This window comes from Varroa jacobsoni, unplaced genomic scaffold (assembly GCF_002532875.2).
Source record: "Varroa jacobsoni isolate VJ856 unplaced genomic scaffold, vjacob_1.0 scaffold_463, whole genome shotgun sequence".
Classification (NCBI taxonomy): Eukaryota; Metazoa; Arthropoda; class Arachnida; order Mesostigmata; family Varroidae; genus Varroa; species Varroa jacobsoni.
The window spans coordinates 63,214-82,430 of NW_019213365.1; the positions used below are offsets into that span (position 1 = coordinate 63,214).

At 39.7% G+C, this 19,217-nt stretch overlaps 1 protein-coding gene across 5 annotated transcripts; it reads left to right on the plus strand.

Moving 5' to 3' along the window:
- The first annotated feature begins 1,840 nt into the window (after positions 1-1,840).
- On the plus strand, positions 1,841-18,267 carry LOC111260660 (ral GTPase-activating protein subunit beta). 5 transcript variants are annotated; one of them, XR_002680466.2, is made up of 17 exons: positions 1,841-2,243; positions 7,268-7,683; positions 8,074-8,207; positions 8,553-8,820; positions 8,987-9,226; positions 9,332-10,372; positions 10,832-11,137; positions 11,478-11,651; positions 11,866-12,056; positions 12,198-12,828; positions 13,011-13,186; positions 13,528-13,822; positions 14,515-14,808; positions 15,064-15,239; positions 15,385-15,533; positions 15,698-16,016; positions 16,258-18,267. XR_002680466.2 is itself a non-coding variant. In XM_022833587.2 (17 exons), the coding sequence occupies exons 2-17, from the start codon at positions 7,506-7,508 to the stop codon at positions 16,287-16,289; spliced, it is 4,335 nt and encodes a 1,444-aa protein (XP_022689322.1). In that variant the 5' UTR covers positions 1,841-2,243; positions 7,268-7,505; the 3' UTR covers positions 16,290-18,267. The 5 variants fall into 5 exon arrangements, 4 of the variants coding, with proteins under 4 accessions (XP_022689322.1, XP_022689319.1, XP_022689317.1 ...); XM_022833587.2 differs by having other exon boundaries at positions 15,698-15,747; XM_022833584.2 differs by having other exon boundaries at positions 1,841-2,077; positions 2,176-2,243; positions 15,698-18,267.
- The last annotated feature ends 950 nt before the right edge of the window (positions 18,268-19,217 follow it).

Genomic DNA, 19,217 nt, shown 5'->3' on the forward strand with positions numbered 1-19,217 from the left:
CAATATACTATAGCTTTCTCTTGTACATACGTACGTTCACTTTCGACCACACGATACTGGGTCACCACCTTCGAAGGCTTTTTGGTTTGGCAATACGTGACTTTGAACCCCATCAGCCACAACTTAATAGCCACGTTATGGCTAAACCACTCGGATTTTTTTTACTAATTTACATTTAAATTTTATAAGCCGTTCATCGCTTTTCTTTTAAACAACTGTGTGAGAATACAATTTTGCTAGGTTTGCTACTAACGATGGCAAGTTCCTATCAACTTTGGTATTATGATAATGATGTCAAGATAATAAGATGCCAGAGAACATGTACATTACATGGCTGTCCTTATGATTTTTAATAACCGAATTGTTAAGTACCTGTAATTGAATCGGTGTTTGGAACACATATGTCTCATATCCAATAAAAATAATTTTTATGGAAGCCAAATCAATTTTAAGAATTTTGAATAAAATTGTAATACAATTTTCATTAGTCAGGGTCACTCTAACAGCATATTTGAATATAGTGGCTGCAAAGAAGAATAAACTCGTCGACAACATTCTACAGCTCTTTATATGAAATATGTTTATTGTTGAAACTGAATTTATATACGTTATCTTTTTTCACGAACCTATTCCAAAGGCAGTTCTTACTAAAATTAATTTCGCTTAAACTTGAAATCATTCAAGTTTTCAAGATTAAATTCTGGTTCCTAGCTAGGTAATCTTCGGCAGGTTTGATAAACTATTGGCGTAACTTCCTTGGATCTTTATCATCTTAGGCTGAAAACAGAAAACTTCTTTGGGTTTTTTGGAATATACAGCTAGTAACTATGATGAAGTGGCTTACTCAAAACTTACATTCTGAAGCAGAAGATACATCGCATAGCGCGAGAAACACCTGATAATATAGTTAATGTACCTTATAGAGCTTTCAGCCCGACCGTAATTGCAAAAGTATATCGGTGAGTGTGATAATTAGTATACGCGCTATTACACGGTCTTATTTTGAATCCAATCACACGACCTAAACATTGTCGTGAAACGATATCTTTGGATGACTCTCTGGGTTCTCGGTCTATTTTTGGCAAATCTGTTCGGTTTGTTTATCTCTGTATTTGCTAACAAACATCATTTTATTGTACCGTGTATGGGCTAAACAATTTTGACTACACACATAGGTTTAAGCAACGAAAACTATTATCCTGTATCTGTTATCGAAACTGTGATATTTTGTCATGCAGAGCATCATTTCAGGTGCTTGAAGTCCATTTATATTGTGAAAGCAGAGGTTCAAACTTTGAATACGTCAATATGGCATATTTCGCCAGTAGCGTAATGTCTAAATTATGATTACACTACCTAACTATCGCCTAGGTTTTTTAAAACACTCGAAGCGCTGCATGTGTGCAGCTGCCAGAAACCCGTGTGTACAATATGATTTATAATATGTTTCACTTTTCAAACGAATCTATGAAGCAACATCCGAAGAAATCTCATTTCCGCTAATCAAAAAGATGCAGTTAACTGTTACCAAAAATGATCTGCTAATATTATCGAAAAACCGTCGTTTTTTTTCGAGTATTAAATATTGCCCCGAAGTTCATGAAATTCTTTCTGGCAACAGCTTTTCACAAAATTTAAATTTTAGTTTGAGCTAAAGAAAACAGAATGTACTCAGTAAGTCTGAAACAAACATCTAGAAAATACTACATTAATTAGAAATATAGTAACGTATTGCTACTACTCTTCACGGGAGAAATTTGTAACCTTTTCTGCCAACAGAACCGCTCTGTCTTTAAAGGCCGCCCCGTCATAGTGATTCTTATGTGATGATCTTATTGCAAGATGTCAACATTTTGCCAAAGAGTTGTGTTGCCGCTGCTGATGCAGCTGGACAATCGTGTGTTGTGTTATTTTGAATTAGACGTAGCAGGGGGGGACCAATAGAAGTGGCTGGTTAGCTTGCTGTTGTGTGGAATGAATATGAATTCGGAGCAGTGAGTGGTGGCAGATGCGGAAAAAGTGATCCATAGAAGAGATGGAACGGACGGCCGTACACCTCCTAAACGACCTATAGCAGGTGGGCAACTGCGTGGTTCTTAGTCATTAGTTGAACCATTTAATATTACCCTTGTGGACAAGTGCCCGACTGAGCCAGGCGTTGTTTTGTTGTCCCAGTTCCGAGCAGTGCGGGTTAAACAGACGCCCATCGCAAGACTACCGAGGGACAGCGGCAAGAAAGACGGGTACGAAATTCGCTTGTGGTACAATTTCTTGTGATTAACTGCTACAGCTGAACTTAGACTCGATTACTGCAATATACTTAGATACTGTAATAGTTTGCTTGCTTTTCATACGATGCGCAACTCTGATAATATGTTATAGAAGATCATTTATAAGAGCCATAGGGAGAATTTAGGGCCAGGCCAAGACGGGTTTTACAGTCACTTTAAGATTATGCTAAGTGCATTCATTGAGAAAAAGTAAAATAAAATTGACGACATGAAACCACTTTGACAGCTCTGCAGATGATGCTGACATTATTAATTTGAAAGGGATAAAGACATTAACAATAATATCGAAATAACGAGTTAGTATATTCTTTTTTAGGCTGTTCATTATTTGAGGTCGCCAGGCACGTTTTTAAATAGTAGTAAAAAAGATGTTCTTATGTCCTTGTGTGGCTTGATAAGACTTGACAAAGAGAGAGTAGCAGCGTAACTATGAGACTGAGCTTTGAGGCTGTTCGCGAAAACCTCGATACGGGGCTTCTGGCTGGGTTTTGAATAACAAATAACTACACAAATTGTGCCTTAAATTAGCATCTATATGATATAGCCTATTAACTGTGCGGTGCCTGATTGACACCGTCTTGTCACTGTACGTTTATGCGTATCTATAACTCGCACGAATGATGGTGATAGATAGGTTACACTTCTGCGAGGCTCCGCAACATAGAGTTGACCGTAGTAGTAAAGCTTGAAGAATTGGGAACGTTGACGGTTGGCCGCAGAGTAATCGGTTGGACATTAGAGAATCGTGAGGTGCCGCCTGTTGATCTTATTTTTGTCGCAAGTAATGACACTGACAATCGCTTTGTTCGAGTCAGCCTTCACCGGCATTGGCCAACTGGACGAAGTCATCGAATCGACGAGGAGGCGAACCAGTACCATCTGAAAGGAGAATACAGTGAGGCAAAGCGCGGCGTTAGCTAGAGTTTGGGTTGAGTACAAGATGGATGAAACGTTTCGTGATACGGCAGCTTGACTTGAGTTAATTTGAAACAATTGGGGCTTGTCTGTCCACGTCACGTCGTTGATCGAACGCAAATATCGGCTTGGTCGTTTTGGCAGCATGAAGTACGCCGGGCAAAAAACCTTAATCATTATAAGTTCTATCTGGAAGGGCTTGTATATGTGACTAAAGCCAGAAAATTTGTGCTTTAAATATGGGTGGTCCGCATTTGAAACTACTGGCTCGGATGCCAAGCCAGAAGCGTCACACATGCCACAGGCGGAGATTATACGACTTAAAATCATTAAAAGAACGCTAAGTGAGGACACACACACACACACCTATCTACTCGATAGAGGGAGACGGGCTTGACCAATTAGCTGTTTATATTGACAGGTATCATATAAATGTCGCTGCGAATTGTTCGAAACAAGCTTTCAGTATATTGGTGTATTTCTGATCGAAATACTAGAAAGATATCTAACGCCTTAGCTTAGGTGATTTATAGCAATCGGCAAGGAACAATTAGTGACAGAAAAACTGTTTTTGGACGCTGAAGGGTGACTTCTTGCGGTGACTTCGTTTCGAACTCGCGCTCACATACAGAGATATGAGTAGCGTAATAAATCCGAATTTTTATCATTTGTTTAGAGCTTAATTATGATTAATTCGTTCGCAGTGATGACTACCAACCCTTAGCTACTTATAGTATGCGCATTAAAATATATATTTGCATAGGAATCTTAAAATTTGACTTGAGCGGTACTACCGTGTTTGTCTGCACTGTGCGTTGCCATCAGATTCGATGTCCGATCTAATTCAATGCAAACAACAATTATGTATTACACCAAGTGGTCAGCAAAAAAAAAAAATATATATATATATATATATTGTCAAGCCAAATTGCGGTTTATCAGTGAAATATCTTCGAATGCGATTACATTGTATCTACTTCTATCGGCTGAATTCTACAGCGAAAGAGACCACGCTGCATATTAAAAGCAGCAGGTTTCTACAGGGTCTATTGTTGTCGTTTAGGGAATTCTGGGTACTGATGTCACGCTCCGATGTGACGGAACAGCACACACGCAATCTGTGCCAGTCGGGGCGCCGCTGCAGATACAACAAAAACGAAGCAAGTGAGACTTTTGTTAACAGCAAATGCGTGGCAACTGGACGTTTCAAAGAATTGTAAGATAAGAAGCTAAGAAGATAATAAAGTTGTTCATAACGATTAATAGGAGATAATTATCGATGACGGGCGACGGCGTGTTACGGTGCTGTTATTTTATGATGGTTGTGTTTTTTGTCCGGCGCCAAATATCAAGTCACGCGGAGTCGAACTGCTATTGTTACAAATAGCGGAATTTTCTGCTCGAACTTTGCTCCTATAGTGGTCCCTTCCACGGCTACTGGTCTGCGAACAATGGATGGTAACACCCATCAGCTTTCATGCGATGGAGCATGATCATATGGGCAGCGTTGTAGGAGCTCCAATAAGCTCATTCAATTTTAACCACAATGTCTTAGAATGACGTCAGCATTTTATTCGTCCTTGAAAGGCCCTTGAGGCTAACAAATAAAGAAGTCTCAAGATTAGAAGCGTTGTCGCCGTTTATGTGCTTCGCTCCGGTGGCCATATTCAAATAACGCCGAAAAGAGAACAGATCCTCAAAGATGCTGAACACCGTCTGTCTGCTTGATTGTCCAGTTTGTAGTGGATGGTGAAAGTCGAGAATTGATCGAAGCACATCTTGGTCGCGTGTCCTCTGTGATTATGGGTTTCGTTTTTTTTAGAACCATTACACCGTGAGGTGTCTGTGGACATGGTCCAGCCCGTATAGAACCATAGATTTCATATGATGGAAGTTATTGTTGCTGGGGGGCAGCGACTCGGAATACAGTCACGTGAATGACTCGTGGTCACGTGGGGTAGAATGATGACCGACTCGACAATAGCCTTGAAGAAACGGCCCGTTATATAATATCACAGTTGACATTGTAGTATTCCGAGTTTCCGTGACAATGAGTATTCATCCTTCAATCGCAATTGCTTCTACTTTATTTCTATTGTCGGGGTTGACAATGAAAAAAAAAAAAAGGAAAGTTATAATACTTTAACAAAAGTAAGTGTAAAGCTAAGCTCAAGAAAGTCGCCACACGGGCTGAATCCTTAACAAATTACGTTTGAAGTAAGTGCGCGCATTTTGAGGATAACGAAAAAGGGGTCTTCTGAAGCCACTTTGTACAAATCTTAGCTTTTGTGTAATTCACGAGAACGATACAGTAAAGTCTACTGAATGACCGTAGACGGGCAATGGTGCATAACTAGCGAAAAGATGTTAGGTTGCACAATCAGATCAGCGCAAATAAAATGTGAAAAATTAAGCATAAAGCAGCAGTTTATATGCGTCGCATATAGAAAAACGTCTGCGTTTGTTGATCTAAGCGCTCCATCATGTAAAAAACATGGTCTTATATGTGCATTTTCTTTAGCTATGACTAAGGCCGACTCAATAACATTCAGAGCTTTCGATCGTTCATAGAAATTAACGATGGAGTTGTGTATATTAACATAAATAAAAATAATAATATATAATATATTATAATAATATTAATATATATATATAATATATTAACATAAATAAAAAATAATGTTTTGTCTTTCAAAGTAATCGAAGCAGTTGTGCACACACGAGGTTTACGAGTGGCATATTTTGGGGGAAATTTTTTATTTACACTCACGAGCCGTAGCAGGCCCTGATGCACTAATTTTATATTAATTAGTGATTTAAATTATGCTATACAAATACAATTTACACCAGTAGTAAACAATGAGCCCTTTGAGAATAATCAACACGATTTCATTTCTAGTGTTGGTTATGACGCCTTAAACATTTTGTTTATTGGTGTTTTAATAGTGCCATTTTACTTCGGAAAACTAAATGAAGGAGTAGGTTTATACTTATACTTCGTTAGGTGTATTGAAAAGATCTGGAATAGGTCCTAACCTGGGTTATAGCATAATGTAATATGGTCAATAATAATTGCCAAATGTATCAACAGTGTATCCGCATAGTTTGTTACCTTTTCTGTGCTTGAACGGTGTGACAATAATACCGGAAGGTTACTCTCGTTCGATTCTATGCAGGATCACTATTTTCAACTATATGCGTTTACGTGAAGTGATCGATCTACGATATCCATTCACGGCGCTTAGGATCGAATTTTGACCGTTTCGTCATCAGTTATAGTGCATTTTGTTGCATTTACAGCAAAATTTCAAACAAAATCCTTTATTGGCTTGCTTTCGTGATTTAGCCCTTTCATGTTCCTGGTTCCTTCAAAATATGGTCCAGTCTTTGAAGTGGCTAACCTCTTATATAAATGTTATGTAAATTATGTAAATAAATCCTAAAAAAGGAAACTATAACATTTTATATATAACGAAGTTTATATATATATATATATATATATAAAGAAATAACGTTCACGCACGATCCTTCTACAAAATAAATGGAACCTTTCGACATTTTCAACAATTATTAAAAGGTGTTATCTCGTACTTTACAGTTTGTGTACATACGAACAAAAAAATACGGGTTTTTTACGTATAATAATATGAACATTAAACTATATTGAGCCTGAAGATTCGATTAATTATCTGGAAGAATAATGCATAGGGTACGGCTGCATCTTACCTGGGCTACCATTTACATGAAATGGGCATTCAGTTGCGAAATGATATCAGTAATGGAATGAGAATTAGACTTAAATTTCGTTATTTTCTACTTGAATCTATCTATATAATGTGCTGTACAACATATAGATGTATTCGAATGTATTTATTTACTATTTATTGGACTTATTTCTAGGGAGTAAGATCAACTTGAGTGACTTCCTAAATCCGAACTTACTTATATGAGAGTAAATTACCCGTGACCCTAAGAAATAGTTACGTGAAGTCAGTGTAACAGAGGAATGCGTCTCTGAATGTATTTGGCTTTGATTTTCTGCTTGGTTTTTTCAATTCCAGTTGATTTCTTGCTGTCCCCGGTAACGCGGCAGCAGATTCGATGCTTTCGTCTCCACATAAGGAAGCTTTACAATCACCACAATCAAAAAAAATCCGCAGACAATTTTTTGTTTGACAGCGTCACAATTCGCAATCATGCATTCTATTTGGTGAAGGATTATTAACATTATCGCTTTTAATGCTCGCATCAAGTGCTTCTAGGACAAAAAGATCAGTGATCCTCAATTAAGCTATTAAAATGTACGGAGCCTGGAACGAACTTCGGGTCTGCGAGGAAGCTCGCGAACGCAGCGCTTCTGTTCTACAGAAATTTCCGACAGCGTCAAGTGGAGCTGTCGTCCATGCGGTTGTACAAAGTCTTGCACAGTCGCTTGGGCTAAGCTCTGGACAACCGGAACCTAGCTCCCTCATTACTGGTTAGTGATCGTTCGACCTTGGGAGAAAAAATAAAAAGCATAGTTAGTGCAATACACTTGTTCAAATAGTAGAAGTATATGAAGTACTCGAATAAAAATTTTCCTAGAAAATCATGTGGTTTTTGTAATAGTGTAACTGTTTTTATTCATTCAAAAAAAAATATCAAGAGAGCTCTAGTTGATCGATTGTTCACCTAAATCAAAGGTTATTATGTGTTCAGAACAGAGGTACACAAGGAGTGAGCATTCAAAGAATATCTACATAGTATTTTTATTTGATCTGCAATTTGCGCGAATAGTTTAATTTTGTGGAATGCTGCTGAATGAATTAGGAAACGCTCGTTTTTTTTTTCCATTAATTCAGATTTGGTGTACATTTTTGTCGAACAGATGTTGAGGTAAACTGGTGCATGGAAGTTATGTGTTACGGGCTGCGCTTACCTCTAAAGGAACACGAAGCAATTAAGAACTGCGTTCACGTTTATTGTGAATGGCTTGTCTCCCTTATACCCGAACAGGCAAAGGTGAGGTCAACTCAAGTGCCATAGTCCAAGTGATACGATTAATACCGTCTGATGGAATACCTAACGGCGGTGCCGAACGTTAAACTCGAAAAATATAGTTAAAATGGTACTATTGGTTCGCTAAATTCAGGACATCGAATATTTACCGCTTAAGCCCGTAAGCTCTTTGTACGCATAACATCAAAAATAGGTTGAAGACAGATGATATTGTGATTATCATTTTTGAGCGAACAATGTCACCGGATGTTCTAGTGGAATAAGTTGCCTTAACTTAATGTCTTCTCTTGTGTTTGCTATGTTTAGCTCTAATTCTTCTAATTTCTAAGTTTCTTATTGGTTTTCCAGATCTGTGTTCCTCGTCCGGTGATGTCTGATGCAAATCATTATTCGCGTCGCATCCTTCGACATCTCTATAACCTGTTTTCGCCGAGACCTCATGATCCGCTGACAGCAGACGTCGCTTCTCGCCAAGCTGTACTTTGCCATCGAGTTCTTCGTACTGTTCAAATGGTGGCCACTCGAAGTCCCGTGCTTGAAAGCGATACCTGGCAAGAAATACTTTCTTTTCTTCTGGCCATTAACGACACACTTCTTTCCGATAGACAGGCGAAAGGTAAATATGTTTAGGTAGATCCTGAAGTTAGATTGTTGATTTATAAGTGCATTTTTATAGCTATAGTACAAATGTTTTTTTTATTAATCATAATACTTGCATTGTTCATACGTATATGAGAAGTTCAAATGAATGGAGTGCATTTGTGTTATTTCTGTAATTGCAGATGACGATATCGAAGCCCACTTGTGTGAGCGTCTCCTGGGGGTTTTGTTTCAGGTTTGGTTGATGGCGTGTTATCGATCATTCTTTCCTTCGCCGTCGTACTGGAAAACCCTTCAGTGCCTCTGTCTTCGATGGAGACATCGACAGATCGTTGTCGAACAATGGAAAAAAATTCAGCTTATCATGACAGCGAAATTGTGTAGAGAGCTAGTTGACCCTGATTGCCCCGATGTCAAAATTGGTAAGTTTGTATTCGATAATTTCTCTGCGTTCGCACCATTTAGGATGCAAATTTTATCTCATCCAAATACTAAATAAGTGATTGTAATTATTATAATGGTTACAGAGGATGGCGACAAGGAACTGGTTCCAGCCGAGATGCGTGGCGAGCGTCTGGGTCAGGCTTGGTACCGAATGTTGCATACTTTGGGCGACCCGGCCCTGGTGGCGCGAGATGCCAATTCGTTGAACGGCACGCTGACGCACAATATGAACGAAGTGCATGACAACCAGGCACAAATTTTCTACAAAGCCATAGCCGCCGTGTCTGCTTTTGTCGACGTCTGGCTTGGTCGCTACGTTGAAGATAATGCGTATAAATTAATCGTACCCTCTGTTAGTCTATCAGCCAATAACAGCCAAACGTCTTCAGCCATCGGCTCATCGAGTACCACAACGATTTCCACGACACCACCGGCACAGCGCAAGAACAAGCCGAAAACTGGGCAAAAATTGCACATTCCTCAACTCATCACACAGCATAAACCACAAACACCCGTATCGCCTGTCGTAACCCCAACGGGAAGTTCACCACTTCCTCCGTTTCCAATAGAGAGACCGGCGGAAAGGTTCAACACAACTATTCATGTCGTACGTCGATTAACGTTGCGCCCATTACGCCCGTCAGTGAACTCTTTGCTTCATTTGTACGGTACGTGGTTATTCGAGTCGTCCATGATAACCGATAGCGAGGGTGCATTTGTCGAGTCTGAGACGGAATCTCTGCAAAGTCACTCAAGTCAACCAGACGGCACTGTGCACAATTCGTCCACCAAATCGATGTCTGATAGCGACTCCATATATGATACGCATATGGGCTTGCAGAGCTGGTCACTGGAATGGGGCCAGGCTGAGGCAATGGGGACGTTATGCAAGATTCTTGGATCAAAAACTTCGGATGAGGAGGTGCTTAGCGTCTATCTTGCACGGTTTTTCCTAGCGATAAAACAGGGACTGGCAGGACAATCACCACAGGATCCGCCAAGCGCGATTACATGCAGTATCGTAGCGAATTCAGCAGATCTTTTTAAGTGTGATTTGGAGAGTGCGGCGTTGCTGGTGCCTTCATTTGTAGCGGCCATTGAGAATGTACTTAGTCCGCCGCACGGTAAGGGTTAATCAGTGCTAACATCCTTAATTGGTAGGTTTTACTTTTATATATATATATAGTATAAATTCAGTAAAAGTTATATATATATATAACTTTTACTGAATTTATACTTGAAAAGTGAGCTCGGCATTGTTTTGCAACTTTTTATAGCTGATCTATAAAACGACCTACAAACCAAAAATATTTTCGTCGGACTCATTACGCCGTCCCAGTTAACAGGCAAAGTAATGCTGCTTGTATTAAAAAAAAAATTCATGGGACAACACACTGTATTGATACGTTAATTTCTGTCTATGCTGCAGTGTCTTTACACAAGCATTTTTTGAAGAAGCAATGTCTGCAGACAAGAAGCTTCTGGTACGTTTGATTGCAATTTTGATTTTGAAATATGATTTGATTTAGCCTTTTGCCCTTTAATTTTTGTTTTTCATAGTTTCGCTTCTCTTACTCTTCCAGTGCGGTCCGGATATAGTCATCTGCCTCCAACGCCCATAGCGGAGAACCTGCTCCATAATTCAGCGATTTCCATTCTGCTTAGTTTGCTTCCTCTAACTTTACATAGTAACTCGCTCCTCGTTCGAGATCAGGCAAATCGGCAGGTGTCGTTGAGCTCATTTCGCGCACGTCTACTTCGGCTGTTACTCGTGTCTTTAAACGCCGAAGTGGACTCTCTCAACGTACAAACGTTATTACAAGGGCTTATGTGCGCGGTCCTTGACCAGGTCGAGTACGAACGCTGCGCGGCTCTCGATCCATCATTAGGTTCGTAAGTAAAACATAGCATTCTCGGCGACGATAGAAACAAATACATAGATCAGAGAAGCCCACTATTCAGGTTGGTTGAATGCAGCTACAAGAAAAGCACAAGACCTAGAGCATTTTCCTAGCATTTTCAGATTTACAAAGCCATGTTAACTATCATACCATAAGTGAATGATCATGCTTTCAATCATTTAGTCGAGCCAATTATGACGTATCACTGCGCTGGTTCTTTTAGGTGAGAGATATCTACTTTATAATACTTAATGATAACAATACATATCAGTGTCTAAAAAGCATGTATCAGGATACTTTAATTCCTAATATTTTTGGGAATTTTCAGATAGCACCAACGTAACGATCGAAGATCCAGTGTTTCAAGACACACACCTCTTACTTTTAGCCATTAAGACAGTCTGTCAAAATCTCAGTTCGTCATGGAGAAACGATGCTGCTATTGTCTTTTCAGCACTTGAAGTGCTTACGGTGTTCGCGCGGCTTCATATCACTGAATTTGGTAATAAAAATCGTGCTGTGTTTAAGCGAAATTTGACCAAATATTCCATATAAAAAGCGTTGTGAAAACAAATAGGGTTTTAGACTGGAAAATCTTAAGGTGAGGTGTAATTGAGATTTTGAATCGGTTACCTTTACTCGTACATAAGATTAAAAGCAAGGTGCCGAAATATTTCTGTTAATCGAATAATCGGTCATGAATATGTCGCTTTCAGCTAGCCACAACTATCGAGAATACCGTCAATGCGTCGGCTGGCTTTGCGAATTGATCGTTTGGCAAAGCCATCGCCCTACTAGGGATCATTCGAAAGAGTTGCATTCGACAATCGTAGCAGCATTTTCCTGCCTTACACTTTGGCTTGTGGAGCATTCGACCCTCTTCTGCGAGCAGGATACCATACATCAGGTATGACAAAGCTTCAGCAAAATAATCTTACACAGAAACACAAGTTAGTACCACAGTGCTAAGCTACCAAGTATATAAGTCCGCGTGCCGACCTTGAAGAACACACAATTTCTTAAGTAACATGTCTACCGCATGTTACAGGTTATGGAAGTTGTGGAGTTAGGCATATCGGGCGCTAAGAGTCAACCCAAGCCTTCGGACATTCCTATATTGAAGCAGAACAAAGAACGAAAGCCACTATCGAAGCGAGTCCTCCAAGCTGCTGAGGCAGTACTCTCGGCACTTATGGATCATGTTGGCTATTTTCCAAATGCTGCAGGACCAGAGTGTCCAGTTAGTTCTCTGTTGGATGAACAAGCGCTATTGAAAGATAGACCAGGCGCAAGATTCCGCTATTTCTACACGCAAAGTTCAGCGATTGTCGGAGTTCTCGAGGACCCAATTCATGCCCCTCCTACGAGCAATCCGAGTCTTACATTACTGGTGCGCGCACCTTTTGGCCGGCATGTTTGGGCTATGCAGCTAAGCAACGTGCCCCAATCCAAAATGTCTTTATTGAATCAGGGCCCCGTGCAGCATCGGGGCCCGCCAGGAGCCCCTATGGTACTGCCTAGATATCAGATGACACTACCGAATAAGGAACAGTTGGCAAGTCTTCAAAAGAAATTGCCGTCCTACTTTCCGCTTAAGTGCGCAGAAATCCCGCCATGTGTTATCGAGAAGAGTATCGTGCCTGATCCTTGGAATATGCCTGATAACACGATTAGCAACAGTAAGTTTTTGAGTAACAGTTTTAGTACTTGAACATTATTGTGTGCTGTTAACATGTATTGCTTAGGAACATATGGCCCATGATTTCAATCATTGCATATCAAATGCCGATATACGCAAATGCTTTGTATGCTTGTGAGCAGAAGTAGTTTAGAAAAGCGCTACTTTCGCTGCTGTCTTCAGAGTTACTGAACCTCGTCGAAGCACAAGTAAAACTAGAAGCTTCGTGTCGGCGTGAAGCTGCCCAGCGGCCCACGGAAAGACCTTGTCGACCCCCGGCTAATCAGACAGCTTTCCAGACTGCTCGACTTTTCCTCATGCACTTCGGCTTTCTTAATCCGCATGATGAAGCTGTTAAGGTAATTACGACCTGTGGGGTCCGTATAACCAATTGTAGTGACGTCTTAGTACACGTTTGGTTAATTTTTAGATCGGCTGTGAAACCCGCATGGATTTCCCAAAGCCTTAAATAATTGGATGGAAGATGTATATTAATACAAAATACAAAGTAGTCTTTGAACATGGACGTAATCATTAGTTCCCAAAGGATGACGCCTTTACTTCCCATTTGCTTAACACAAACCTGTCATGCAAAAAAACAGTCAAACTGATCGGTAGCGATAGGTTGTGCTAATATGCCAGTGTATTAATTACTTTTACATAGTTAATGTAATTAATCATGCTTTTTTGTTTGCTTCAGCCCTCGCAATCCTTGCTTCCTTTGATTGACTCCGAGGAGCACTCACTTATGACCCAACTGGAAACACTCGACCAGATGTCTGCGCGAAGTTCCGACACCGTACACATATTCTATGTTCGTCGGAGACAGACTATTCCAGAAGACATAGTGGCGAACTCGCGAAACGCAAACTTTGTTCACCCGCTCTATCTGGAGTTTTTACGCTCACTAGGCTGGCCTGTTGATGTAGCTATGCACATCGGCTGGACGGGCAACGTAGAAACGTCCTGGAAGGTGTCTGGAGACATGGGCTTGCGTGAGTAGATAATGTTTTTTTATAGGGATATCTCCACCATTAATCCAAAAAACTACTCCAGTAACACTTTCAATATGTGCCTTTTCGAAAGCAATAATAACTTATTTTGGTCGACCTTTTGCCTGATGATGGTTTAGTGAGGTTATTCATCATTGGAAAGGATCCACTGTTAACCTGATTTCGGATTTTTAGATGGGTATGTCTGATAAAAAAAAAACAAGTGTCTTTGCGGTGTCAACTTTGCGGTCACATTTAAAATTGCGAAAACAACACTGGAAGTATGTTCGTCGTACGACGGGGAAAAATTGGTGAGCCAACAACATTTAAGTATAGGATCATCTGACAGTAATCGGCTCATGGTTATCCTTGTGCAATTTGAGAAATTCAGTGGAATAGATCCAAAAAGCCATCTTTCAGCCCGGGTAGACCCTCGAAACTGTAAAAGACGATTACTAATTAGGAACGCTCATCACTTTTATAATAACCTAATATCTGTCGACAATTACATATTCGCGTAAAACAGTACGACGTTTAGTTGTTCATTAATAGTTATATTTAAACGAAATCGTATTGATTTTTCATTTATTTTTCAATGGTATTTCGGCAAGTAGAATGTTTTAGTTCCTCAATCATTTATAACACCGTGCGTTTTCATATTTCTGCGCCTTATTCTGCTTTCGAAATCATTTTAGTTGATCTTCCGTCAAACCATGGTGGCTCTCTTTACGACGGAACACATCAAGTGCTCTATTGGGCAGACGTTCTTTCGGAAATGGCCTTTGTGGTACCTAGCCTGTCGGCAATTGGCGTTAAAAAGTCTCCATCCCCTGAAAAAGACAAAAGCTCTTTTATTCCGGAAGGTGGAACCTCCAGGAAACGTCAGCCACCAGAGAAACCTCTAAGGTCAAACATGACGCTGAACCTAGACAAGACAGGAAAGAACAGCACCTCCAGACATTTGGTAACAGCTCCATTCGAAGTCAAAGGTAACGTACAAGCTCAAATCGAAAAGTTTTTTTGACAAAAAAGTTTTTTGTTACCTGAACTAAAATTCTTCGATTTTTTTTACTAAAACTATGACTATACACATTGACTCAGAGAATCTTTTTAGGTGATTACGCTATCAGCCATAATAAGTGCTCCCGGACTGAAAGTATGCGAAGTGTTGCTGCGAACACTGAAATATTAACATTTAGCGATGCCATTTCCTTTGTTTGTCAATACTTCTGTCTCCTACGCAGTGATGGTCGTTTGGTTGGAAAGCTTTGAAGATCATAGTCGCTTTCCGACTGAGGGGTTGCTCCCATACACCGATACGACAGGTCTGGCACAGCAGGGAGCGGGACCAAGCCAGCGGGGCGCCGATGTTCTCTTGATTTTTGTTACGCCTTTGCAGAGCGGTCTTTTTCGTCTCAAGGTGCTGTTTTTATCAACTGAACAAATACATAGTTTCCTTATATTGCCATATTATCTGAAATTTCCATTTTATCTGTCTATATATATCCGACATAATTCTTGACCATTAAAGGCAAATTAGATTCAAATTTTCGGTAAATGTACAGGTGGAGTGTCGTTCAGGAAACAGAACCTCTGCGGTACCCTTGCCTGCTCTCGACGGCCAACTAATAAGCAGACGAACGTTAGGTGCCGTTGTTCGTAATGTCGCTCTAAACCTCTGCAGAAGGAAGCGACTTGACGCCGATCCTGAGTCGTACGTTTGACAATTCTTTTCAATAAGCCAAGATTATTTGAGAATACCGCCCGAGTACGATAGTTTAAAAAGTTATACAGATCAGTAGTCTTTGATCTTCCTGTATATATTACGCAGCTTATTTAGCTAAGTGCAACATTTTCTTGACGTTATACTAATTAAAGGTGTCCAGCGCCACATGTGAAGAGGCGTACTAAGATCCAGGAAATCGGTAGTAAGTATGCCAAAGAGATGGCCGCACCGGAGTTCTACGCATCGCTTTTCGAGCGATTACCAACTAAGGCCCCAGCAGCCCCGTCGGGCGGAAACCTAGCCATCAGTGGTAGTAGAAATGATCAGTCGTGAGCTGCAAAAAATAAGTAGAAGAATGGGTTCCCGGGAGAAAGGGGCGAGAACATGGGTCTATCTTAGCATGAGTAATACGCCTTTTTTTCGAATGTGCCAAGGTCCGTCAGATTGCAGTTGCCACCGATATATCCAGGGGTAATTGACGTTTTAGCTGCTTTTAAGAACATTAGGACAGATCAAAAGAGCTATATCTTGTATGAATAGTATAGAGTCACTACAAAACGTGAACATCCAGATGACGCGGAAATTTAAGATAAATGGTGGTCAGATCTGAGCATCATGTTTCAGACTGATTCCCTGTGTTCTCTGCTGGGTAGGTCCATCGCACAAATTCCCGACAAATAGCCGTCATCATTTTTGCTCCTTTAAATTTCAGAAAACCAGCCCGCATACAATACAGTGGATTAATGTCAAGAGAGAATTTGAAAAAATTATAAAGGAATATATATGGAGAAAAGAAGCGACTCTCCTATCATAGGGAACGAATTCCTAAATGAATTGAAACAAGCGCCTACCCACCGCGACAACCTTGTGATCGAGCGAAATGAAAAACTTACTATAATAAAAAGTTACTATAATAACTCCAACTGAAACGCTAGAGATAGGACTCTCAGATAGAACAAGATATTTCTACGAATATTTTATCGCCAGCAGAACATAAAAATGTTAAGTGGATGCCATTTTCATTCAAACGTAAATCTTATCAAATAGGTAAAGAAGAATTAATGCTGCAAGCCAAAACTGCACAACGAGGGGCAACATGACCGTTTTCGGGTTTTCCGTTTTAGACATACCTTTATAGAATTTTTTTTCGCCGAACGATTCGATAAACCGAACCCAGCCTCAAGCTGTAGTGAGGGTCTAATTCAGATATTTTCCATTATTATGGATCCCGTTTAGTGAATGTGCGTGTGAGTTATATAATAATATATGTGTGTTATTACGGAATGGCCGATCAACAAGCAAACGAACACGTAACATAGATAGATATTGTTGAAAACCTGATATGATATCAATGTAATTTTTGTTTGTAATTGCTATTCGTAGAGGTTTATTTCTTTTACAAAGCCATGTGTTGATGATGAAAGTAGCATAATATACATTTTTTTTCAACGTTTTAGGTCCAGTCAAGTCTAAACCTATATAAAACGTGCTAGGGATATCAGATGCGAACTTCCTTCCAGAGTCTTTGAGCTAATTTCATGTGCTTGGAACAATGAAGTTGTCAGCTAATGCAGTCAGTAGTTTTTGTTTAGCGGCTTGTAATATATGTGAAATTGGATGTGTGTGTTGCAGTGGTTTATTATGTGAAGTACTTTTTATACTAATATATACCTATATGCAATATTGAAAGCATATAATGTTAAAAATACGTATGTGACACACACGCAATGAATGAATAGGTACATCGGGAGCGGATATAAGGAAAAGAATAAAGCAATAGAAATGTATGCGGCGTGCTCAACATGAAAACGTGTCGGAACACACAGTCTTATTACGATAGTGACCACGCATGCGAGCAAAATGCTCATTTGAACCAAGATAGTAGTAATATATCATCGTAGTATATGTATTAGCTTGCTACAGTAAGATTATACATGACCAGGTAATTAACAAATACAATTAAATTAACCACAATGAGTAATCAATTCTATCTCGTCATATATTTTATTATCTCTATATATTATTATTAAAAAATTAGTTCATTGTTACGCTATTCTTGGCAGGCAAATGGTAATGAAAACGAAATTTTAGAACTGGTGGCGTTTTCCTTCCGCCAAATTCGCGAAGAGTATCTGTTCGTGTGTACTACATGTTTATTCTTTAGAAGTCTAGGACTTTTTAACGGGACTAGGTTATTTGCGCATATTGTTGGGACTGGAACCTACTAAGAAGAAAAAGCCACCTGCCAATGGCAGTCTAAAGAAAGTATTAGAAATTCTTAGTTTCTGCCAGCGAGACCTGCATCCGAAAATCATATTTGAGTTCGATGTTGATAAAATATACGTTACATAAAATACATGTTTGAAAAATATGACAACGCATGCAAGGAAACGAATGCTAGTGCGGTTTAGGCGACAAGTAGTGGAAACTTCGTAATCTAGAAATGGATCAGAACAGGAAGATTTGAAATACTTCGTTCGGCATCTATAACGTACAGTGCACAGAACGCCGCAGCGATGAAGCAGATAAAAGAGGCTGTGTGCCTCGAACGACTCACGCAGAGCGTGCCAAAGTACTTGACCATGATGGCAATGATCGCAAGATAAGGCAGAATCTATTTCTAGTGTACAAGTATTAAGAATATATAGCGCTAGACTTTTTATTTGACATAAAGTAAAAAACTATATTGACTATAAGGGATAATAAAAAGGGTTAGGCATAATAGTTGTGATTGCATATTGTTATAAGTGGAGATTTTTACTATTGCTATGGTGGTGATTATCGCAAGACATTATTATTGGGTAATAGACAATAGACGGGCTATTTTGATTGTGTCCATGTGAACAACAAACTACGAGGTCATTTGACAATAAAAAGTGAGCATACAATAATAACATACGATGATGAATAATATCCAGAAGAGAAGGACAGGGTCAAATCTATGCCCGGTGAGAGAAGCAGAAGATTTTGTAAAGATCAAACACGCAAGCTGTATATGTACGTGTCGATAAAAATACATATGCATTCAAGTGTTTATGAATGTGATGAAGGACTAAATGAGGGAGACAAATTAGGTGCACGCTTATTAGTTACTAGCACGCTCGTCGAAGCTTCTCTAAGTATCAGATCGACAGACGGTTGTTCGGGTTTTGCAATACATTTCAATAAAGAAACTGCTGTGTAGGAGGAATTGCCAGCGAGCCTCCTTGTTAGAGGACGTCTGCTGGCGAACATTAGTGAGAAGCTGAAATTCGATTTGAAATAGAGTATATATAATCTGAAGCGTACAGTGGATATTAAAGGCCCTGAGATGATGCTCTAGGTAAATGTACATTGTAGGAGGTGGAGCTAAAGAACAACTAAAACGTTTATGGAGGAAATTGATGGCTAAGGAAAAATGTGTCAGCGCCTGAACGAATGACCAGTATAACTGAACCTGTTGGGCTCAATCTGACAGCCAACGTAGTGTTGATGACTGGCATAGATGCCGTAGGTTTGTATAGGACAACACAAGACAACTTGAAAACAAAAAAGCAAGGACATCCTGAATGAAGGGGCTAACCCAATGTCAGGCACAAGTTAAAAGACAGCAACGTAATATTGTGCAATACAGCAACAAAAAGAACCAACAGCTATGGAAAAAGTGGTTATAGAGCTCTATTTATCCGTAAT